Raw genomic sequence first — 26,113 nt, 5'->3', positions numbered from 1 at the left:
AATGTGTATATTTCATGTCTTTCCTCTAGCAGTTTTAATTCTTCCATTTATTTTTTTATTTTCATTCTATGACCAGTGTCCATTGATAATATTGGAATTTCTGAAAATATTCTTCTTCCTATTGCGTGCACCTTTGCTTTAACTTTCTCATTACTCTTTCCTGTGATGTATTTAGGATTCTATGTCACACATATGGAAGTCTCTGGTGGCAGATTCAAAGAAAACCATTGACGAAAACTTGGACCTCATTATTGATGATTTGTTATTACAATGTGGATCCCGGCTATGGCGCTCCCGTGAGGCATCTTGTCTTGCCCTTGCAGATATCATTCAGGGGCGAAAGTTTGATCAGGTGATAATCTTGTAACAGATCTCATGCATGCAATTGCAAATTGAAGTTCAACAACAGTAGTTGTAAAATCCTGCAAATTTTCTCAGGAGTAATAGTAGGTGTATTTTCTGTTATTAGATTTAGATTAATCTGAGATTATATCCCACCCAAAGTCGTGTAAGTGCAACTTTGCACAGACCCCCCTGTATGGTGATCCCTGTCAAGTCCCATACTTAATGCAGGGGATCATTCGTAATATATTAGTAGATGGAAGTGGAAATTTATATTTCCTTGCCTTGTTGTGGCATAATGTTATACTATGAACACAGGATAAATGCAGATAAAAATTATTATGTTTTTCAAGTATCTGTGGGATTTAAATACAAACTTGAATTCTAGTGTCTGTGCTCATAGGAATCTGCGGATGATGTTTTTCTTACATGGTCTTGTGGTTTTTCTTACATGGTCTTGTGGTTCTGTGTCTTTGGTTGGGTAATTTCTAGAATTGTCTGTGAGATCCATAAAATATCTGGCAAAGGGAAGAAGGCCAACGTTATGTGGGGTTGTATGGTTTTGGCTGATCTGTGGAATTGGGATTGAGGAGTGATGGGATAACGTTTGGTTTCCGTTGTCACTTTGGGCATCTATTTTCACAGAATTTAGGGGTTTATCTTTTACAAACATTTGGTCAGATTGGCAAGCCGTGGTTCATTAGGAGTTGTGTTTTATTGATCCGTTTTTACAGTAACCAACTTTGTTTTCTGCTTTTCTTTCTTTTAAATGGTCAATTTGTTTTTCAGAAATGAAATTGTCTTTTTCAAAAAGAAAAAATGTGTGCTCATACAGGCTTCCCCTGAAACATGGCATGTTTCCGTCCTCAGTATTTATTTTAGCCATATTATCAGCTTTCCCCTTCAGTTGATAGCTGGGTAGTAGCTACTGTGAGAATGTGGAGTGTTGTCCCACATTGGAAAATTATAGCCTTGTTTAGTGGTTTATAAGGAGTTGGGCCTCTCCACCCATTGCCAATTGGTTCTTGGATTGGATGCTCCAATTCATTCAAGTGAAAATCTACAGTTACTCTTACAATTACATTGAAAATTGGTGAACTATCCTATTTCTATCCACATCTGGAGTACCATTGTTATTTTTACTGAGATTGGTTAGCTTGCTTAGATTTCCAGCATAATCCAACATTCAATTGGTGCATCTTTATGTCCTTTTGTTCCTATCTTGATAGAAGCTTTCTTTGTATATATACATATATATTTTTTTAAATTTTCTCCACCTTTTTTGTTGTGGTATTCTCAGGTTGGGAAGCATTTAAGGAATTTATGGTCAGCAGTATTTCGTGCCATGGATGACATAAAAGAGACTGTTCGAAACTCTGGTGACAGATTGTGCCGCGCTTTAACGTCATTGACAGTGAGGCTTTCTGACGTCTCTCTAACCAATATAACAGATGCAAGTCAAGCAATGGATATTGTTCTGCCTTTTCTGCTCACAGAAGGAATACTAAGTAAAGTCGACAGTATTCGGAAGGCATCTATAGGAGTTGTTATGAAGCTCGCAAAGGTTAGCATCGTTCTTATGCTTTTATGTGTGAAGCTATGTACCTCTTCGTTTGTGTTATAATCAATCCAATAATGAATGAATTTTGGGGTGTTGTGTATCTCTAGCAATGGAATTTTTTTTTTTTTTTGGTTTTGTTTTGTTTTTTCCTTTTTTGGGATGTAAAATGGAACAATTTTAATAAAGAATAAGGTGTAAACAATACTAACACAGTAAACCCAAGGCCCACTTAAAGTGAACTCAGAAAAACAAAAGAAGAACAGAAAAGCACATAATGACCCAAGAAGCAGCAGCTTCGAAGATAGCAATGGCATTGGTTGATCACCCAGTCATGAAATAAAATTTGATATCCAAGAAAATAAAAATGCAAAAACTATAAACATTTCATAAGTAAAACTAATGGTAAAACTAATTTGCAAAGACAGTAAGAGGGACTGAGAGAAACTGGTATTAGATATTAAATTTGAAGTAAATTACACTAACTAACTAGCTGAAATTTTTGTTGATGTGATGGACGAAGTTCATTGTTATTGGGAACCAGCTACTTGTGCTCAGTTGGCTTCTTGAGCGAGGATAAACTATTTTTCAACCTTTTTATAGGAGATTTTATAAATAATTCAATCCAATAGAACCTTAATCCTTGCCTAAATCCTTATTCTTCTTTCCTTTGTAGCATCTTTTACTTGAATTAAGACTCCCTAGTCGTCTTTGGCACAAAACATTGACCATGAGGTCCAAGACTGCCTATCCCAATGGTTATTTTAAACTGTCATAACAAGCCATGTATCATCAGATAAATCATGACCAAGAAAGAGGAAATTATATTGTGGCCTAATTTGGAGGGTAAAACTTTTATCTCCTGTTTGTTTTGGTATCCAAAATAGGAATTTAGATTCTGCCATAAGTTGGAGACAGTGAGCCCATTAGAAGGTTTTATATCTTTTGTTTCTTGGTGCTCACAAGTATATGAATGTTTGGTTTTAAAGATCTACCATCTCTATGGATAAATGCAGCCTCAAGTGGTCATCTTTTGCTACCTTAAATTAGAATCTCCATTGATATTGATGTGTTTTCGAGTGTTCATTTAGAAGTTTATGACCTTTCGTTATATTTTGAATTATGTACAGGGTGCAGGGATTGCAATTCGTTCACATTTATCTGATTTAGTTTGTTGCATGCTTGAAAGTTTATCAAGCCTTGAGGACCAAGGGCTTAACTATGTTGAGGTTTGGCAAGAACTTGTACTTAGAATTTAGCTCATGCTTTCTTCAACATGTTTGGTTAATTTTACTCTCCTGTTCCAGTTGCATGCAGCAAATGTTGGAATACAGACAGAGAAGCTTGAAAATTTAAGAATTTCAATTGCAAAAGGATCACCCATGTGGGAAACTCTTGATCTCTGCATAAATGTTGTGGATACAGAATCATTAGATCAGTTGGTTCCTCGTCTTGCTCAATTGGTCCGATCCGGAGTGGGCCTCAATACAAGGTTTGTAGTTGTGCCATTTTAATGAGTGACATCATAATTTAAAGGATAATGATTGGGAATGTGAAGGATTATCTGTACATGGTAACAGTTTGCCATGTTTTCCTTTTCTACAGATTAAATTTGGGATTACGTGCAACTAATGCAGCTAAAAGTAACAACTATTACATTTCTTACAAGTTTAACAGAACCAAATCCTTCAAAAATATGCTTCTTTCAGTTATGAGTCCGCATATAGTAGAGTTATTGTATCATAGTTGAAGAGGAATAAATTATAGAAAGTAGTTTGGGGATTAATTTTCTGTGTATTCTTCTCCAAGAAAAAGAGGGATAAAAAAAAAAAGGTAAGTACACAATTGTGGTGCAGCCCAGTTGGCAGGCAGCATCCTTCTTACTTGTGCAAGGTTTGAATCACTTGCATGTCAAATATTGTTAGGCCCTTGGGGTTAGCCCAAGTGGCGAGGGTGGGTTGGGTAAGGGTTAGGATTAGGCTAGGTCCAGGGTTCAATTCCCTCCAATGTAACAAAAAAAAAAAGTTAAAGTGCAATGCATACGCACACCTACAATTAGTTAGCACCAATAAAACTTTCCTATCCAAAAAGTCAACTCCGACACTCATGCCAACATTTCCCCGCAAAGATATCTCGAATGCCCAACTTGTCAAGTGAGGAATAGAAGACCTTATTTGAAACTTCCTTTGTAACATATCTGCCAGTTGATCATCTGTCTTCACAAAAGGCAAGTCAATGATCCCATCTACCAGTTTCTCCATGATGAAGTGTCTATCCACTTGAAATAAGGCAGAATAAGTTTCAGATGGTTGGGTCATCTTTCCAGTCAAGTATCCCGATTCTCTCCCATTGACATGCATCTCCAGCTAACAAGGATAGATACCAAAGTCAGTTGGGAGGCTAATCTATTTTTCTCATACATGCCTTGACATAACTTATGCTGTGAGTGTGATGTGTCAATATATGCACAAGAAAGGTGAAGCTCACATGGAGGTTGTACATTGAATTCTTAGGTATTTGAAGTCTGCCCCGGGTAATGGTTTGATGCTTTCTATTCCTGGGCATCTAGAAGTTGGGGGATATACTGTCAGTCCTGTAAAACTAATGAATCTTTACTGTGACAACAAGGCCGCCATTAGTATTGATTGGGGAGGGGAGGGGACTTGGGCTTCCAAGTATCTTTGCGCTAACTTGAGTGGGAATGTTGAAGTATTTAGTGTAATTAGAATATTCTAGAGTCAATACCTGTATAATTAGGAGTAATTACTAATTAGTAGTTGACTTTTTACACTATCCTTTTATTGTATACCTTGTACAGCTATATTAACCTCATAATTGGAGGAGACTACATAACACAATTGAACCCATATAATGTCCATTGTCTCTGATTTTACCATAATATAAAATAAAATGTTATACTCAAGTCTCATTGTGCTCCTTGTGGAATTTATTATATGTGATTCAAAACAAAAAGTAGAATAACTCTGCAGGTCTATCATTCCCAAAAATGATAAACTGAGTATCTTGCATGGTTTCCAGGATTTGGACATTTGCAACTAAAGGGAATTGGATAATATGTCTGTCACATAATGATCTAACTGTTACTGATGCTTTCCGTGTCTTTATGTATACTGTCACAGGGTTGGTGTTGCCAGCTTTATTACCTTACTAGTTCAAAAAGTTGGTGTTGAAATGAAACCATACACAAGCAGGCTACTGAGGGTGTTGTTTCCAGTCGTCAAGGACGAAAAAAGTGCTGCATCAAAACGTGCCTTTGCCAGTGCTTGTGCAGTAGTTTTAAAGCACGCAGCACCTGCTCAGGCTGAAAAGTTGATTGATGACAGTGTAGCTTTGCATACTGGTGACAGAAACTCTCAAGTTTCATGTGCGATTTTATTAAAAAGCTATTCATCTATGGCCTCAGATGTCGTGAGTGGATATCTTGCAGCAATTATTCCAGTTATTTTTGTCTCAAGGTCTGAATCATACACTTGGTTGCTTTTTTTTTTCCGCTTTTCATGGAAGCATGTCATTGACACACTTTTCAAATCCTAAATAATTTCCATCAAGCGTATGACCAGGAACAATTTTATTATTTGGTTAGTAAATCATATTCTTAATATAGACATATATATATATATATATATATAGAGTAGACAATTCAGCAGCACCAAATTTAGTGCTGAGTTAACTAGGGAGACATGAAAGTTAAGCTGCTATTTCATTAAAGGTGTCATGATAGTGAAACATTTTCAATTTAAGTGTAGGCGCACCTCAAAATAGTTAAATATGTTGAGTTTTGTCAAATAAACTATTAAGAAAAGTAAAATTTGAACCATAACAAGAATTTTATCAAATAGTGAATTAAAAATGAATGGACTCCACCTTGGAATTTTCCTTTGTTACTTGTCTTTTCTTAAAACCATTATCCTGGGAGGTTCAGACCAAGCAGTCAGGCTGAAGTAGCCAGCATAGAAATTTTGATTGAAAATAACATACTAGAATCTGCATTAAATAAACTTCTGGCAGTTTATAATGATCATCATCATTAGACAACATAAAAATTATTCTGTAAATGAATTTCGATTGGCCTTGGAATCTAATGTGTTCATATGCAGATTCGAGGATGACAAGCACGTTTCTGGCCTGTTTGAAGAATTGTGGGAAGAACATACAAGTAGTGAACGGGTAGCTCTCCAGTTATACTTGGCAGAAATTGTTTCTCTGATTGGTGAGGGCATTGCATCATCATCATGGGCAAGTAAAAAGAAGGTAGGTATTATCTCTTCTATTTCCCCCCTGCCATTAATCAAATTGTTTACAAATTGCAATTTAGTCATTCATGAACTCTTTTTTCTTTTTAATGGGCATTTCTCATCTTGCAGTCAGCCCAGGCAATTTCCAAGCTCAGTGAAGTTTTGGGTGAATCCCTGTCTTCTTACTGTCATGTCTTGCTCCAATCTCTTATGAAAGAGATTCCCGGTCGGTTATGGGAGGTAGGAATTTGTACCATTCCCTGAAAAGATTAATAAATTGTCTTTCCAAAAAAAAAAAAAAAAAAATCATTCTACATATATGCATTTGCTGTTTCTATGTTTTTCAAATGATAGCTTCCTTGACTGGTATATTTAATGTGGCAGGGAAAGGATGCTCTGTTAAATGCAATAGGTTCTCTTTCCGTGGCATGCCATAAAGCAATTTCAACTAATGATCCTGCCACTATGAATGAAATTTTGAGCGTAGTTTCTTCTGCATGCACAAAAAAGACAAAGAAATACCGTGAAGCAGCTCTCTCCTGTCTTGAACAGGTAAGCATTCCATCATGGGCCCATGGTATATAGAGCTTACATAAATTGCTCCTTTTTTATTTCCGGCTTCAAAACTTCATGTAACACATATTTCTGTTGCATTTATTTTTTATGCTTAAGCAAGATTAAAGCAGCTCTGGTAACCTTGAATTCCTAAAAGATCTGATAATTCTTTGATGGTTGTGGAATCCACAATGTGGATTACTTGGGTGCTGGAATTAGTAGGAAGGTACTCTTTGAAATGTGCAGTTTTGGCATATTTTTTGGATAGTTAAATGGTGAAGGGTAAACCATAGAAATTTTTAGGACAAGTAGGGGGAAGTGAAAATTTTAAGGGGAAGAATAAACCTTTGGCATCAGAAGAAAATAATATTAATGTAAATAGATTGCCTCAATATAAAGCCACACACATTTATCTATATTAAAAATATTTACATAACTGACAAAAATAGGAAACAGAAACTAATAATGATGTAAGTTCTTTAAGCATAAGCTTTCTAGTGGGTATGAAAACTTTATTTTGAAATTTTTTAACTTCTAGCTAGATTTCCTACTACCAGGTTTTTCATTAACAATATGTGCCTTTTTCGAAAGCCCATATTTAACATGGAATAATATTTACTACACAAAAACTCTACAATATCTCCATCATCATCTTGATGACATCTCTGAGATGTTGCTAATATCATTCCACCCCATTTCAACAGAAATTTCGACGGAAATTTTGGGATTTTGACGGTTATTTTGATCATTCACAGGAGGACTGTTAGACGGCTGGCTCAATGTGTAAATTTGAACTTAGGGTTCCTCTGTTTTCTACTGTTCTTATAATCCCAAATTGTCCAGAAGTGGGCCAATAATACTATTCTAGCAGCTTAACATTTGGAAAAGTACAAGTAGATGATTGGAAATTTACAAAGAAAACTCAGCTTTCGGTGCTGTTTGGAAGCTGATTGATTGGTGGCTTTGATTGGGATTATTGGGTTGGATTTTAGTTAAGAAATAAGATGTCCAAATCTCTGATGAATTTAAATTCTGATTGTTTTTCCTCCATTAATCAAACCAATCGAAGCCGATGATCCTTTCCTATGATGGGTTGAATTAGGATTATCTGTATTCTTGTCAAACTAGTTCATTGTACAGCCGTACAGATTAATTTCGGACGTTTGAAGCTACTTGGTTGCAATCTAGATGATGAGAGTGCAGATGATCAAAAATCTAAACTGCACTTCTTATTGATGGGTCCTGGTCATTTCCTTACAATAAGCTTGAATTCATGCTCTTTCTTTTACTGTTTTATGGGCTTCTGGAATATGATATGGTTTTATATACTTCTGTTCATTGTTCATAATGTTTAACTAGAAGTTTCTCGGTTGCAGACTTTTCTGCTTGGTTTTTATAGTTTCCGTTTATTCAATAAATTTTGGTTTACCAAAAACAAATGTTTAACTAGAAGTTTTCCTGCCTTAACAAAGTTTACCTGACTCCATCTGTTTTCAGGTTGTTAAAGCCTTTGGTAATCAAGAGTTCTTTAATGTGGTTTTTCCATTATTATTTGAGATGTTCAATTCTGCCACTCTCAGCAAGTCTGGGAAAGCAACTTGGACTGGTGATGCTGCTAAAACAGGTTGGTACATAACAGTTGTTCTCATCATATGTAAGAATTTAATTTCTAATTGGCTTTTTTACTCAAATACCACCTGAACTATAGGGGGTGTGCTCATGTACCACCCAAACTTTTTTTCTTACCAATTTACCACCTAAAGTTATCAATATGTGCCAATGTAGCACCTGCCATTCATATTTCTATTAAATCATCAATTTTTTTTCTCAAACTTCCTAGTTGGCCCTCAAGTATAATTAAATATTACTTTTGTAAAATTTGTTAAAAATAGCTCAGGTTTTGGAAAAAATCACTGAAAAATCATACGGACTCGTCTCAGTGAATACTAATTATCTAAGGGGTCAAAATATTAGTTTTGACTTCCAAACCATTTTTGAAAATCACAACTTCTTTAAATAAATTATCAAAATCTCATAATAAATCTCAAATAAAATTTAAAAAATTTATGGGGTCTCACATTGGGGGTGAGGGTGGATTGGCTGGATTTTTTTTTTTAGTTTAGAGTTTTATTTGGATTTTAGTTATATATATTTTTTTTTTCAGATATTCTATAACATGAATTGACAATAATACCTTTTAAGTTAACAGAAAAATTGACAGAAATGGATAACATGTGCCACATTGGCACATATTGATAACTTTAGGTAGTAAATTGGCAAGAAAAAAAGTTTGGGTGCTATGGGAGCACACCCCCTATAGTCTAGGTGGTATTTGGATAAAAAAGCCTTTCTAATTTCTAGAGTAAGTCGCATAAGTTGGTCATCGAGTACTGGTATCCTATTGATAATCATAGGATGCTTGGATGTGTTTTAGGAGTTTGGAGTAAGGATAACTCTGAAACTCACTTTAGCCTAATTTTCAGGTGCACTTGGACGTTTTGCATGTACCCAAAAAAATAAATAAATAAAAAATAACTGAAAGCCATGCGGGGCTTTGAACTATCTTCTTTATAATAGATGTTAAGGCTTTAAGATGTACTAGCAGACTGACAGTATGAACATTTCTTTATTTACAGAAGAGGATCAAATTGAACAGTTTCCTGTCCCACACGACAAAATTTTGGACTGCATGACAGCTTGCATCCATGTGGCACATATAGATGATATTCTTGCACAACAGAAGAACTTAATTCATGTGTTGATTACCACACTGTCATCTGGATGTCCATGGACAGGTACCCTCTTGTGCCCCTATTTTTTTTTGCCCCCTTTCTGTTTTACTCTTGTAAGATAGTCCCTTTGTTAATTGGAGTTTCGTGGCAGTCAAAATATCTGCACTTTCATCAACAAAGGAACTTTGTTCAAGGCTCCAGAAGGTTCTGGATGACTATCAAGAAACTTCTGCTCATGCCAACATAATTTCTTTAGTTCAGGAGGTAATCATAGTTTATTCGTCATTGTATTTTTCTATGGAACTTGTTTAACTCTTTTTTTTTCCTCCTGCTTGTGTTCAGTTGTTTCACTCATTGTCACCTCAAATAATCGAATGCTTACGCACAGTTAAGGTTGCCCAGGTTTGTCACCTTTGTCCTTCTTTGGTATCCTGTGCACATCACCTTTGTTATAGTGATTGTTAATTTGGTGACCTTATATTATTTTTACATGACTTCCAAGTAAACCATCAGAAAACCAGAAGTAAATGGAATTTTCAGCATAAAACACATGTATGATGAATACAGGTATTAAAATAAACAAAAAAGAAGAAAACTGTTTCAAGTATGGACATGTTATTACCAACGCTTAAATTTTTTTTTTTTTTTTTTTTCAAAGGATTGTTGAAATTTGTTGATGACATTAAAGATTAGGGGACCATTCTTGACCTTATTTTAGGCATATTTTTGTTAGATATTTGGAGGGTGTTTAGGACACTTGTAGCTAATGTCTTGTGTAAGCTTCTATTAGCTATCTATGCTTGATATGAGAAGTGTTTGGACTTTAAACAAAGTATCTTTTATTGATGAACAGAGGAGGATACAAGTGGAGATGTAGATGTCTAGGACAATAGGACTTTGAACTAGTGGCTTTTAGTATTGCCTCTAGCTTGTATTACAATAGGCCTTCTCATCCTATTTATAGAAAGTACTAACCGATATGCCCAAAGCAATTGGGCTTTTCCTAGCCACAAGTTTGTCATATATTCTAGATAATTCCACAAACTTTAGACTTCTCTAGTTAACATAGTTAGTAATAGAATTATCTAGAATACTCATTCTACTTATCAAGCTATTTTATAGACTTTTAAAATTATGTAGAACTTTGTGGACTACTCTAGCTTTAATTTGTATGAACTTTGAGGAAGTCTCTAGAATTTTGTATTATTTTCAAATAATGTGCATTAATTTTCAACAATTTTTAACCTTCAGGTACTACTTTGCTTTAGGTACTAGTTAATTTATCTTGAGTTTTTGTGCACAATTGTAGGTTCACGTCACTGTTTCAGAGTGCCTTCTGGTGATCATCAAGCTGTACGAAGGGCTTCGATCAATACATTGTATAGATGTACAATTTAAGGGTGAGCTTCTTCATTTGTATGAGGTGGAGAAAAACGGGGAAGCAAAATCCTTGCTGAAAAAATGTATCGACAGCCTTGAAAACTTAAAACAAGATAATGTAAAAGATAGCTGAATGTGTATGGCATAAAATTTTAGAACCATGATAGCCAAACCACAATTTGTGACAGCATTATTTTATAGCAAAAAAAGGACCCAAGGATAGATGAAAGCAAATCTATTGTCACTTTTATTAAATCAAAGATATTACATTCAACTAAGGAGAATGAGTTAATTAATATACCCTCCATGTTCTTGCACTCCTTGATTTATGTGATAAATTGCCTCAAAATCAAACAATTTGTCGTGTACGGATCCTCTTTTATGCAGACTTTTAATCATTTCGTTGCTTGCTATGCAACATGCATGGTTAGTATTTTATGTTTATATAAAAAAAAAAAAAAAAAAAAAGTGGGAGTGCACGGATAACAGAAGTATTTTTAAAAACATGTGCTTACACACACAAAATATGTGTATTTACTAACTAGGTAACATGAGCTGCGGGCATAAGAACCATGTCAGATAAAGACTATTAAACGCAGTGAACAATTTTCCTATTTGTTACCTCTCATAATTTTTGTAAGCTCGTTAATTTGAATCCAAATGAAAGTCACATCTGTTGCAATATCCTAATGAAAGTCACATCTGTTTTCCGTAATTTCTTTAAATAAATGATAAATAAGTTTATGAGGAAAGTACAAATTTGGTTTACTTATTTTATATCTAGTTTAATTTTGGTCTACTTATTTCATACTTAGTTCAATTTTGGTCTACGGTCTTTTTTAAGTTATGATTTTAAATCCTTTAGTTGTGTTTTCTTCAATTATAATTAAAGTATAAGTTATATTTCATCTATTTAAGCCATAGAAACTAATTTGGAGTATTAGAATTAAAGATAATTGAAGTTTGGTGAAGTTTAAAAAATCTAAAAAATTTCTAAAAAAAATTGGTAGTTTCGGGTACCCTACTTTGGGGCCAATTATCTTAAGTTTTAGAACTTCAATTTGAATGATCTTTATATGGTTGTAAAGAAGAGATGCATAGCTTTAAAACAAGTATATGTTTGATGAATTTGATTGATATTTGATAGGGTAAAAGGCGGGACAAATTTGAGAAAACAAATCAGGACTTTTTTTGAATAAGTGGAACAATTAGTGAACTAAAACATAACTTAAAAATGATCGTGCACCAAAATTGAACTGAGTATAAAATAAGTTGATCAAATCTGTAATTTCCTCAAAAGTTTGTTCTACACTTTTAATGTTAAGTTAACTTACTTAAAGTTTGCAATGGTAACAAGATTCACCTCTTTTAAAAAAATAAAAATAAAAATAAAAATTTGATAAAGAAGCTCTTGTAATAATTTGGGAGGCGCCTTATCCATAGTGCCAAGAGCTCAGCGTGCTTTATTTTATTTTATTTTTCGTTTGTGTACTACACAGATTGTCAATACGGAAAAGTACGTAACAACCACTTTTACTGTTCAATAGTGGCAAAAGTAACAATCATTTTTTACTATTGAAATTAGGGTTGATGCGACTATATAAACTTGAATTTGTGTTTTATGTTTGTTTATTAATTTTTGACATAATTATGTTCCAAAACAAAAACAAAAAGACAAAAGTTATATCTAAAGTATTATTTTTATGTGATCTTTGGTTTTCAATGTTGCGAAGTGACAATAACTATTACTATCAAACAGTGGCTATATTGTAAAAAACTAAAGAAAAGAAAGCACCGGGTGCTCGGCTCATTAAAATGAAAATTGGCCTATCATAGTGTTTTTCAAGTGGACCGCTCTATCGGGGCCTTTTGGGCTTATCATACAAAAACCCCAATTTTTTTTTTTCAAAAGAAAATGAAATTCTATCAAACTAATTTGTTGTACATGTAGTTTGAGGAGTTTTGCGATGTGACAGTACTTCCCTCTCACATGGCTATGAATCTCATCATATAAAGGTGGCCCCAAATACATGTGAAACGAAGGTCACATATGACCTTCACATAGAAATTTTTTGCATGTAGTTATGGTTAGGTTCCCTAAAGTCCTTATATTAAATGTGCTAATTTTTTCTATGTAATTTTTGAAAAGTTGCAATTTGAGGATATCCTCAATTTCTTCAATTTGGTTCACTCCAACTTATGTGCAATTTTCGTTGAACTGACAAAAATTAAGAATGTGCCCTCAAATTGCAATCGATCAAAAACTAGTGTCATATGTTATTGGAAATTACTTAAGCAAAATGCTCTTTATGTGTAATGGAATTTGATTAGGATTCGGGTTATGGGATATAGGCATGTGTGAGTGTTCAAGCTATAGTCAAGAGGAAGAAGATCATATGTTGATCTTACAAAAAATCAGGGTAAGTCCTGCATACCACTTTGGTACTTCATAGGTTTAACTATAATTTGTGTGCTTGCTCAATCAATAGAGCTTGTTCTCTATCGATTGACAATTTGTGTTTTCCTTAGCCAATACAAAAAACCTACATGATCAGTTGATAGAGTCCCTGATACTCAATTGATTGAACTTTGCTGAGATGAGCAGTTCTCACTGCACCTATTGATAGAAATTGTTATTTTGGCAAGCTACAATCTTAAACTGCTTTCTCTTTGTGGCCATCTTTAATTGCTTGCCAAATATGCTATTGTCTTCATAAATCAGCTATCCTTAATTGTGATTCTTGATAGTGTCTCACTTGCCTATCAAATTAAATAACTCCAATATATATATTAATTTCAAAACAAAAGTAAGGGGCTCACACGTTTGGTACCTTGTTGCCAATAATCACACATCATGTTCGGCCTTGATTTTCTTAACATATACAATTGCAATGGAAAAGAGGTCTCTCAAGTGAAGATGGACAATGGTGATTAGTTGGAGAAGGGTAAAGAGATACTTACAATTGAAACAAAGGAATGAAGAAAGCTCATAAAAGAGTTCCAGATTTGCTTGGAATGTCAGGAAACTTGTTAAGCATGGATACTTTGTACACTTGAAAAGAACTCCTGCATGCTAGATGACTCTCGACTTTTGTTAAATATGTGTCCTAACAGGCTAACACCAATCGATTTGATTACATATTGTATATTGTACATCTTTCTATTAATCAAGGACAAACTTGTCTTTTATGTTACATCCTCAATATATATATATACATCCTAAACAAGTTAGGACTAAGAAACTTATATCCCTTACCCTAAACGTTCTTAGTCATAGGATTGATATATGGATAATATCGCATCCAGTAAAACCAGTACGATCTATGATCTGCTTAACATTTAAGTTAATCGATCTCAGATTATCAATGTAGAGACATCATGAGAAAATCATGGGTGTCATCACATAGTTCGCTAAACATGACCGCAAAATGAATACTTGTATTGGAGCATTACACACTCGTCACTAGGAATTCGTCAAGTCTTAATAATACAATTGGTCCCTAGACTTGACGCCAAAGTTGTTCAGTCAATGTACTTTGACTGTATTATAAGATTAGGCTCATAAAGTCTAGCTGCAAGTACAAATTGGGTATAGTCACTGGCTTATGGGGATATGTGCATGTTCAACAAAGGATTTGTCGCTCCTAGTAATATGGGAGATGTTTCATAAAGCTACAAATATTTAGATTCATCTCTTCCAGCATAGAATATGCTCCTACAATCCTTTGGAAACTATACATATGGGGTAGACTCCAAGAATCATATTAGGGTTGATGGAATTTCATACTTGACCATGATTCAGAATATAGGATGACAGTGAGACTGTATTGTATTGCAATAAAAAATGAAAGAACCTTTTCCCTTCTGGTTAATTTTGGTAGCCATAAATACTGCATTACTGTTAGGTGTCAATCTTGGTTTGTGGAGACCCAAAGGCAAAATGGTAATTTTGCTCGGACTAAGTTTATTTAGGAATTTGTCCTAAACTCACTACCATATTTAATTTAAACCTAAAATGTCACATGCCAATAGGTGTGGCCGGTGGTATTAGAAATGGGAATGGACAAAATTAATTAAAGGTTAATTGATTGGGCCTTACTCCTTAGTTAATTAATTAATTATATAATGAATTATTAATTACCTAGTCAAATGGGGAAACAAACTAGCCCATGAGACTAGGTTGGCCAGCCGCTCTTATAGTGGAAAAATAGTTTTCCATCTCTCTATAAAAGGGGCTCGATCAAGTGCTGAAAGTCCATGTAACTGAAAGTCTCGGTAAAAGTCATTCTACATTTTTTATTTTTTTGAAGCCAAAACTAGAGAGAAGAGAGCCAGCACTCATCCTCCTGTGAGTTCATCATTCCACCTAGCTTGGGCTAATTAGAGATCACACAGTTGAGTGGCTAAAGGACCCAACTGGTGGGAAGACACTTGGATTCACACCTTAATTGGAGAACAATGTCTAAATCCCTCCATGTTTATTTATGTTTTGTAGTATCATATATACTTAATTCTCAAGCAATGTGGCTGAGAATAATACTTGAAAGATTGATGACAAGAAAATTGATGTTTTGTAATACAAGACAAAGGATCAAATTGCTGAAATTTCAACCAAAGCTTTGCCAAATGACAAAATTTAATATCTCATAGAACTTTTTAGGAGTTAAGTAACAAGGTATTAAGGGGTAATATTAAAGCCCTTATTACTTAAATATCCTTTGCTTAATGGTTAAGTCTGCTAGTTAGTATTTTTATATTACTTTGACTTATGTAATATTTTGTGTGGCTTATATAAAAGCAACCATTGTGTTGCTGTTATTGATTAAGGTAGTTTTAGAGTTCACTCTGGGAAAATATCATATGATTAGAAAATCTTAGGAGCTGGAAAATATGTTCTTGGAGAATAGCTCTATGTTGATTTTCTTGCTTAAACACTCTAAAAGTAAGATCATATTAGTGTATTGCAGCAACTGTAGTAGCATAGTCTCAAAACCAACAGGGGGCAATGCCGGTGGGTCAAGTTTGGGACTTAGGCTAGTGTTCGGGTTCCCCTTTTTTTTTTTTTTTTTCTTTTATATCTATAAAACTTTTTTTTATTAAATTATATCTTTAAAACTTAAAAAGAAACTAAAAATCAAACAATTGAAAAAGAAAAAAGAATGGAAAAACATGTGTCAATTTGTGATTGAGCCACGTCACTAGGTTTGAGAAGCTCCATTCATTGGTTATTTGAAATGTTCAATGTGTCCATGTGTCAAATACATGATGTCATGTTACATTTTCAAAATTACCAATATTTAAGAGAGCTACTATTTGCACACCTTTTTTTTTTTTTTCTTTTTGCACACTCTTTCCTCACTTTTTCTCACTTCACACCCCTACACTTCTCCCATAATTAAAATTTCTCATATACACACCTCTCCCAATTACCAAAATATCCCAACTTATACACACCCCTCCCAAAGTTTTCACACCCCTGAAAACCAACACACCCCCCCCCCACCCCAACACCTCCTTCAGCCACCCCCACCACCGGCAAGGTCGCCGGCTGCTCAACCCTTCCCTTCCCTTCTCTCTCTCCCTCTCTCCTTTCCTCTCTCTCCTTCCATTTCTCTTCCTCCCTCTGTCTCTTCGCTCTTTCCCTCTTTCTCCTCTCTCTCTCTCTTTCATACACAACCCACCCCCTCCCTTGCTCCTCCCCCCACCCAACTTGCACACATGCATGCAGAGCCGCCAAGACCACGCCGACCACCCAACCTACCTAGCTCGTCGGAGAAGAAAACAAAAACAAAAAATAAAAAATATTTGCAAGTGGTTCGACGGACAATCCTATGGTTTGTGTACGGAAAAAAATTTATCGATGGTTTCGTGGGGTAGGTACCCGCCAAACAATCCAATTCTATTCGACGGCTACATGCCGAATGAAACCACCAGTTTCAGCACTGGTCTACCGAACCACCTGCATATATATATATATATATTTTTTTGATGTTCGGGGGTGACTGGGTTCCTGTCGCCGGAGTATGTGGTCGCAGAGAAAGGGAGGGAGGAGAGAAGGGGAAGGTGGTGCAACAGGGGAATGTGGTGCGGCAGGGGGAGGGGAGGGGAGGGGGATGGCAGAAGGAGGAGGGGTGGTGGAACGGGTAGGGGGAAGGAGTGTTGCAGGGGGAGGTGGTGCGGCAGGGGAAGGTGGATGGGAAAGGGGAGGGAAGGGGAATGACTAATCTGGGAAGAAGAGAGAGGGGTGTATAGTACATTTTCACATTGGGGTAAATTTATAATTTCACTAATTAAGTAATAGGGGTGTGCAAAAAGACAAAAAAAAGTGTGTAACAGCTCTCATATTGAAATGATGAAAACTAGAGTAAAAATTGATTCAAACTACAGGACCAAAAATATAATTTGACCTTCTTTTATCTATTATTTTCCTTCATTAACTTTAAAGTCAATGGAAGAAAATCCTAGGCACATTTAAAAATTTATACAAATAAAGATGGTCAACTTCCTATAATATTAACTTCAACATTTGCATACAAGTATTACACACCCCATAATGGTTTGTTCCTGGGCAAAATAATTACTGTAGACAAATACGCAGATCTTAGACATGCCCTGTAAGAATGAAGTTCTCTTCTCTTTTCAATTTGAAACAGCTGGAGTATCAACTTATCAACCTGAAATAACTTAGATCTTAGAAGCATCAGTTGTAACCCGACCCAAGGCAATGGCAGTCTTCGAACCAGATGGGCGACCCAAATGCTTGCTGATGAAATCCCCAGCCATTAACAGCTTCCGCATATCCACATTGGTTTTGACACCAAGTCCATTAAGCATGTATACAACATCTTCAGTGGCGACATTACCCGAAGCTCCCTTAGCGTATGGACACCCACCTAAACCAGCAATAGAGGAATCCACTGTGCTAATCCCCATCTGTTAAGTAACAAAAGAAAATATCATGGATAGAATACTGAGTTTCCAACGCACAGATATTTTACCCTGTTCCAAAATAGAAAAAAAAAAATGGTGGGGGAAGGGGCATGGAAAGTCCTTGGTGACAACCCTTGTTTGTTTTGGACTGAAAAAACCCTTTTCAGCTTTTGCTTCTTCTTACCAGATGAACATGTTCTGACACAATTACTATAACAATAACTGATTCCACCAAAGACGCAACGAAACTAGTCCCAAGGAGAAAAAAGAAAAGTGAGGTAAAAAAGAGTTAGATTGCAAAGAATTTTCTCTGAAACAATATGATCACAGATTTATACTGGAGTAAATCAAATGGATTATATTGAAACTTTTGGAACCACAAGGACCAAAGTGGAAAATAATCCAAACCACAGGGACCAAAGGTGTATTTTGCCTAGAACATGACCAATTTCGACATGTTAAAAAGACTTACTTGAAGAGATACTAGAATATTTGGAAGAGATTGTCCATAAGTGTCATGGAAGTGAACAGCAAGCTTCTCAACAGGAACAACAGCCATCACAGCTTCAAGCATGGGGACAACCGTTCCTGGGATGGAAGAAACGGAGAAAAATAAGTACAGGACCAAATAAATAGAACCGGAGATAAAGATACAATAATATGAAAAATAATAAGAGATTAGGAAAAAATAATAAGTCTTCAACTACAATTGCCTTATCTTAAGTGTTTGGACCAAAATTTGTCTCTCTTTCATCTTTGCATGAACTAGGCATATATTACAAGAGGTTTGAGAACTAAGCATATATTTAACTATACAGATTATATTTGGGAATAAAAATATCTCACAAAAGAATTTATATTTAGAAACAACTAGGAACATAAATAAGAGATCAGGAAAAATGTAATGCTCAGCCATCATAAACCAAGAAAAATTGTTAAAGCATGAACTAGACCTAAAACATCTGCCTGGATATTAAATATCTCCATCATAATGTAGAATGATATATGCTTAACTACAGAAGAAAAAGGAGGTACAGTTAGTGCCAGGTATGCCTTACTCAAACCATAAAATATCTGCCTGGATATTGGATATCTCCATCATAACGTAGAATGATTTATACTTAACTAGAGCAAAAGGAGTTACAGTTAGTTCTCAGTATGCCTTACTCAAACACAAACTAAACGAAGGCAAAAGTCATGGCTTAAGTCACAGAAACTTTAAAAAAACAGATTGAAAAAACTAATGAAAGCAATTAAAATGAATGTACTTTTGTAAGTAAATATAGTAGATAGAAAACAAAAATATATATCCGCCAAATGGTAGCAATTTAAAAGACTATACGGCATATCATTTTTAACCTTTGTGATTTTTTTCTTAATGTAGAAAAAACAAAATTTCGTAATTTAAGAACAAAGTTCAAAATATTACCAGGTGTACCAATTCCAATTGTGTCACCAAGAGAAATTTCAAAGCAGCCCATGTCATGAAGTTCTTTTGCTACATATGCTACTCTTGATGGAGGAATTGTTCCCTCCACTGGACATCCAATGACACACGATACATACCCTCTAACAGGAATTGAAAGCTCTTTTGCAGCACGAGTAACAGCACGATAACGAACAAGACTTTCTTCAATGCTACAATTGATGTTTGACTTTGAAAATGACTCAGAAGCTGATGCAAAGACTGCTATGTCCTTCGCACCAGCTGCGATAGCTGCTTCATAGCCCTAGAAAAAGTTAATGTGACGCGTCAGAGAAACCACATCAGACCAGCATTGCCATATTTCAACTCTTGTATTCCTAGAGATCACTCACTTTTAAATTGGGTGTCAGAACAGGCAATCTAGCACCTTCCAAATTGTGAACTGCTTCCATTACATCCTTTGCATCTGCTAGCTATATAAAGGAAAACGGAAGAGGATTGAGGCAAGTTATGGTCATAAGATTTTCACTTTGGAAATTAACAAGCCACCAAAAATATCAATATAATATGTGTGTGTAGAAGAGAAAGAGAGAGGAAGAGCATTAAGCAATGGAAAAAGAAATTACATCAAAACTTCAGATTCTTGTAACCAAAAAGAAAAGCTTCTTTCATAGAATCATTCTACCCTAGAATAAAACTAATTCATAAACCATGAGTAAGACAATTTTAGTACCAGAAAAATTTAATAAAAAATCTCAAATACCAGAAGTAACAAAATTTGGATGTGGAGGTGAAGGTGAAGAATTAATGAAACTTCCCTAAATCAGATCATATGAATCTTTTCATCATAAATCTAGTTGTAAAGTTAACAAATAGGGTTCCCAATAATCATAGTCAAAGCAAAAAAAAATTGTGAAGATTACAGAGTCGTAGGAGGGCAGGAATTTTGGGAGAGGGTTAGATTTTGGTCATCTGTTAGGGCTTCAGTTTTATCTGAATTTAGAGGTGTATTGTTCTCAGCAATTCTTTTCAATTGGAAGGCTGCTCTGTTTTAGTTTATCAGCTTGAATATGTACTTAGATGGATTGTTGGTTAGGCCTGTGTGAAATAATGTTACTTGGTTATGTATATCTTGTTCTTGGTGGATATCTAGTCCACAATCAATGATTCTCCAAAATATTTCTTTAAAAATCAGTTCTTCAAGCCTAACCATCAATGATTCCCTTCCCCACTTTTTTCACCATCTAGTCCTTCTATGCCTTAAATTCATCCTTCCCAAATGACCCTTCATATATCAAGCTCATCACTTACTCCAAGCCTTTTCATCTTCCCTCTCTGCTACCCCCCGATGCCACATGTTTCCAGGTTTTGTGCCTTTTTCACCTTCCCCTTCCAATTGATTTTCCAGAGAAGCACCATCATCATCCAACTGGATCTTACCACCACTATCAACATCCGACAGTCTTCATTAAGCTTGATGCGGTTTTCATTATGTTCTATCTAGAGTTTTTGCTGCGGTTTTCTTTGTGCTTTTGGGGATTTATGTTGTACTTCTAGCTATTTGTGATCTACTGATGATGTAGATGTGGACTTCTTGTCCACAGATTGTAAGTGGATGTTTCTAAGTTAATAAAATTACATTTCCTTTAAAAAAAAAATATTGTAGATAAGACACATACTTCCATTAAAAATAAAGATGATAATTACAATACAGGGGACAAGGAGCCCACTGAATAATCTAAGTAGATATATTATAACGAGGAGCTCACTGAACAACGAGAAAACCCTATAAACAACCTAAGCCGATATTTATTAGTCAACTATTCCTATTAAAATCACACTTTCTATGATAATTTGAAGTTACCAATTCAAATAAAATAACTAATAAAGGTAAATTACCTGAGGAACCCATTTGGGTGAAACAAAACTTGTAGCCTCTACAACAGGTAACCCAGAAGATACGAGCCTATGAATCAGTTCAATCTTTACAGCTGCAGATACAATATTCTTCTCATTTTGTAGTCCATCCCTTGGACCAACTTCTACTATCTTCACAAACTTTGGTATACCTCCCAAAAACTGTTTCATTCAAAAAATTAAAAACAAAGTTTAGATAGCCCAAGTGTCAAAATGCATATATAATTTACAACCAAACCACCATAAAAGAAAAAGGAAATTTTATCTGTTAAAAAAAGAGATATCATGACATCCTCATACAACACTCTACAACAAAAGAAAACACATATTCGATTAAAGCTATTGAATCACCTTATTTGTTATATCTTTGTCGCAGAACCTGGGGTTATATTGTTGATCTGGAAAATACCATGAATCACAAATATTTCCAAACACCCTGTGATTCCTGCCTAAGCTCAAAGTCCTTCGATTGAAGGAGTCGCTGTTGGCTAAGTCTCTTGTATGTCTTTTCCATGGGTATCCCTCTCTTGTATATTCTTCATAATCTTCACTGCAAGTGAATGGACATTCGGGGTTACATAATCAAATTAAAGATATTTTAGAGTAAAAAACAGTTAGGAACCAACTTATTGAATTTGAACACAGATTAACAAGAAGAATAAAAAATCAAATTTATCTTTAGCTAAAAGGCAAGGAGAAACCAGGATCTTGTAATTTATCCCTTAACACAGTTTCCAGTAATGTCATTCTGATGGTTGATGAGCACAACTGGATAACTAAAACACTAGAGAGGTGCAAGGGGGTGAGGGAGCATTTTCAATTTTCCATTTTTTCCTTCTACAATCTTTATTCATCTTGAATTGGGAAGTATCTATACAAATAAAATGAAGCATGTATGACAAACATGATATTACTCATCAGCTCATGAACCTTTTTCTTCTCTTAGTACCCAAACAAAATTAGAGGAACTAAAGGAATCTGCTATACGCTACGCTTATTATCCAAATACGACTTCCTCAACTGTAAAGAAGATGTCCATTTGACAGCTTGAACAAAATATGAGAAATAAAAAGATAAATAAAAACTGCACTCACAATGGGCATTTTTAATAGCAGTTCAAAAGAAATTGACAAATGTAAAAATCTTGCATGCATGCATTTCGCACACACCCTCCCACATGTGGACATAAGATAAAAAGAACCATATGGCCTAATTTGAATGTTCCAAAAACACAAAAGCATGGATACACATGTACAGAATAGGAAAGGTAAAACAAAAGGAATATGTTTTGGGCTGTCAATGAAAAACAAAAAAGAAGAAGATATGAACACATGTACATATGCAAAGAGTTGCATGGTGTACAATAAAGATGATATGAGTGTTCCACAAACAAAATAGCACACAAATTTAGATCTTACTTGCAGCTATTGGATGTGCTGCAAGTTCTTCCTTCAATCCAACAGTTCCCCATTCCCGCGTCATCTGCTCTTGACCTGCAAGCACTAGATGAGAATCTCTGAACCCTATCAATAGTACTCATGCTTGGCAACTTTTCAAAACCAAGTGGCTCCTCCAAGCTCGACATGGTGGAAGTAGATGGAAAAATCCAAACTGACATTACAACAAAACAGAAGTAAATGCTCTGCCAGAAACACTTATATAAGACCCTTATTCTAGAATGAGATCAACAGGACACCATGAATGATTTCTTGATATTAACAAATGACTATCAAACTTCATTTCAAATATTTCAATACCAGATTTCATCATGACAAAAGTAGACAATGAAAATTCATATGCTCAACCATATTTTCAAAACAATAGAATATCATGTCTGGTGAGTGGAGGAAACATCTCAGGTAAAAATAAAAGTGATGGAAAACATCAGAAAAACAATAAAATATATCAACAACCATTCATTTTAGTTTAGGTTTGTTAGTTAATACAATTCAACACGTACTCTCATATAATTACCTCAAATAAGGATTAAGTTGAGTTTTTCACTCACACCTAAACCCACAAGAAAACTTAACATAAAGATCTGTCAAAATTAACATTTGGAAATTGGTTCAGATTATGTAGAAACTTCCTAACTTAAGAAATCAACTATAGAAATTTCTACAAATAATATCTTCCAATTTGTACAAAGTTAAGAAATACAGAGCCTGTGATTAAGGCTTACGCAGTCTAGAGGAAAATACAGAAATATTGTCACTACGGCAAAGTCCCTTTTTTTATTTCAAGTTGTCAGAATTGAAGTAAAAATAACAATGGGAGCCAGAAAGATCTAACTGTCAATAAGAAAATGAAAAAGTAATTTCATGAAACACAGAGGATTAACCAGACTTAAAACAAGAACTGTTATAACATCCATGTCTATAATCATTCTAACAAATAATAACGATTCACACTACATTTAGAGTACTCTATTACCTAACCTGCGCTTAATATATCTCTGAAATTCATAACACAGTACCAGATACCATAAACTTTTTTACTCCAACTATGAATGGTTCAATCTTCTATAAAATCATAGGCCACCTTATCTATACCAGAGCCACAAATGGTAGTAAATGTATTAGCTTCTTATTCAAACTTTCTATTGTCATTTTAGTTCCTTGAAGTAAACAACTCATAACTCTGATGATAATATGTCTACACAATGCACAAGCAGTTCATCTCACCTCACCTCCTATCAGGTTGGCCTCAGATATGTTTTTCTGTTTCACTTTATCCTTTCTTATTCTGACACTTCATTGAAACATCCTAATTCAGAGAAACTCCTCATATGATCATGTTTGTCTATCAACAATAAACATAGCATATCAGTCTTGTAATTTCTTCCTCTCTTGTCCTGTAACTCATCGATAATAGAAACTTCAGGTACAGTTTCCTCATTGCATTATGATTTCAAATTAATTTATAATCTTTGGTCATTGCAAACAACCATAGAGTGCGAACTCTATTACACATTTACACTCCACCACAAACTACCCCTCAATACTTTCCTACCGTTATTCCAATAATCATAAACCAACAAACACTAAACAGAAACAAAAGCTTAGTTTCAACTAAAGCTTCTTCTATGCAAATAAAAAAAAAAAACAAGCCAAATTTAAGCAGAAACGTACAGATTAAAAGTACAAAACGAAAGGAAACAACTAAAATTAAGCATCAGTGATCACTCAAAACTAATTTCCTCTGTTTTTTTTTTTTTATTGGCAAGAAACCCAACACAACACAGAATAAATTTAAAACTAAAAATTCCAAATTTAGTATTTTGAATTTTCTAGGAAACAAAACAGAGAGAGAATGACAAGGACTGAGAATTAGAGGGAGAGGCAGCAAACAGACCTGAATTCCTTGAGAGAGGAAAGCGAAAATTAGGGTTTCTGAGAGTGAAAACAGAAACCCTAGAATTTGGGAACAATTTAGGCTTTATGGTTTGCAAAACAAAAACAAAAGGCAATTTAACTAGTTATTGGTGGTTAGATGAAAAAAGAAGAAGAAGAAGAAGAAGAGAAGGTGACGAAACGTGACGGAGTTGCTTAAAGCGCAATTAGGCTTGTTGGGTTGGTGAACGAGACGACGTTAAACTAAATTGTTGTTTGCTTTTTGTTCCCTTTTTTATTTAATTTTTTGGTCCCCAATTTTCTGGTTGGAGAGGCATCACATAAATCTCTGTGTGTGTGGTTGTGTGAAGGAGAAAGGCAGAGAGGGCGGAAAGGGTTGGTAGGTAGTTTTCGGTTGGAAGTTGGTCATTTTCTTGCGTCTTTAATGTGTTTTTTTATTGCTTCCCTTCCCTACCTACTACTCTACAAGCAATTCCTACTTTGTTTTCTTTGTAATAAAATTCTTTTACGGCGATTTCCTCTGTCTACATCAGCCTTTCTCTCATGCAAACCTGTGTTGTGAAAACTTGATTCGGATCCGAATACTATATAGCGAATGATAATACATGATGCTCATTATATATCAAAACGTCATTATTCTATATTAGAAAATTTGCATGCATGAAGATCTTCTCGTATAAAATGCAAATCATGTATAATATTCGGCTCAAAACCAAATCCTTCTTACTCAAGTATTAATGTCAGAATTTTCGATTACTATAGTATTGCCATTATTCTATATTAATGACTTTCAACTCTTTTGTTGTTTTAATAAAGGAATGAGAGATTCAAACTTAGAACATCTCTAATATTGTACAGAGAAATATCACTAAACTAATTTCTAGTTAACTCTTTATTCCTAAGAGCATGAATTTGGATTATCTAATGTTATAATGTAATCTGACTCACACACAAAAAAATACTACTAATTCATTTCATTTTTTCTTCCATATCTTTGGAAAATAAATAATCAATTGTAATATCTACCTTGAGCATACCTACCTTCCTCTGCCCAAGGACAATCTTGGAAAAGCCTTGAGTTCTCAATACTCAAGTCATTATCCAGAAATTTCATATGATTCCTAGAAGACCAAATTATTCTGCTGAAATCAGGGACTATAAAAAGATCATGCCCAAGATCCATCGCGACTCTGTCAGAATCATTTTCACAAAATAATGCATCTGTCTCACAAATACATTATTATCATAAAATGGTACATAATATACTTTTTCATACATTATTCTCACCTTTTATACATTTATATTCATTATGAATCTAGTTTGATAGGTCCGAATGAATACTTTCCAAAATAACTAATCATATTAAAAACAAAAATAATCATATAAGATATAGTATCTTGAAATTTGAGAAGAAAAATGAAGAAAAGAAAATGGTGTGGCCATGGGGGTTCATTAGTTTTGATAAGAGGATGACATTATATGAAAAATTACAAAGATATTTATAAGCCTGTAAAATTAAAGTGGTGAAAAATAATGAGATAATATATTAGGATTAAGATAAATTTAAAACTCGATTCTCTTTGCCCAACGTGGTTCTAGAAGCACAAGCTGGCAAGTTGCCGCGTCAATTCTGGAATTTGTGAGTGGTTGGCATTGAATCCTAA

At 34.7% G+C, this 26,113-nt stretch overlaps 2 protein-coding genes across 2 annotated transcripts in view; one reads left to right on the top strand and one right to left on the bottom strand.

Annotated features, from left to right (window-relative positions):
• Positions 1–11,101, top strand: part of LOC147299377 (ARM repeat superfamily protein) — a 31,138-nt gene extending 20,037 nt beyond the window's left edge. The window contains exons 23-35 of the mRNA XM_086243501.1: positions 176–352; positions 1,643–1,906; positions 3,031–3,129; positions 3,208–3,392; positions 5,041–5,376; positions 6,019–6,172; positions 6,286–6,396; positions 6,541–6,708; positions 8,209–8,335; positions 9,348–9,506; positions 9,595–9,707; positions 9,786–9,845; positions 10,753–11,101. Of these exons, the coding sequence (XP_086099627.1) occupies positions 176–352; positions 1,643–1,906; positions 3,031–3,129; positions 3,208–3,392; positions 5,041–5,376; positions 6,019–6,172; positions 6,286–6,396; positions 6,541–6,708; positions 8,209–8,335; positions 9,348–9,506; positions 9,595–9,707; positions 9,786–9,845; positions 10,753–10,956 (2,157 nt within the window). The 3' untranslated portion in view covers positions 10,957–11,101. The remainder of the gene's footprint in view (positions 1–175; positions 353–1,642; positions 1,907–3,030; positions 3,130–3,207; positions 3,393–5,040; positions 5,377–6,018; positions 6,173–6,285; positions 6,397–6,540; positions 6,709–8,208; positions 8,336–9,347; positions 9,507–9,594; positions 9,708–9,785; positions 9,846–10,752) is intronic.
• Positions 11,102–17,149: 6,048 nt separating this feature from the next.
• LOC147299376 (Aldolase superfamily protein) lies at positions 17,150–24,783 on the bottom strand. Its single transcript, XM_086251832.1, has 8 exons — positions 24,451–24,783; positions 22,515–22,707; positions 21,448–21,646; positions 21,079–21,258; positions 19,572–19,652; positions 19,183–19,483; positions 18,226–18,341; positions 17,150–17,756 (listed from the first exon to the last, which is right to left on the bottom strand). Exons 2-8 carry the CDS (start codon positions 22,679–22,681, stop codon positions 17,508–17,510), a joined length of 1,293 nt encoding a protein of 430 aa, XP_086107958.1. The 5' UTR covers positions 22,682–22,707; positions 24,451–24,783; the 3' UTR covers positions 17,150–17,507.
• Positions 24,784–26,113: the final 1,330 nt, after the last annotated feature.

This window comes from Dryas octopetala, chromosome 1, assembly GCF_963921425.1.
Source record: "Dryas octopetala chromosome 1, drDryOcto1.1, whole genome shotgun sequence".
Lineage (NCBI taxonomy): Eukaryota > Viridiplantae > Streptophyta > Magnoliopsida > Rosales > Rosaceae > Dryas > Dryas octopetala.
This window is presented reverse-complemented; position numbering and strand designations above follow the sequence as displayed.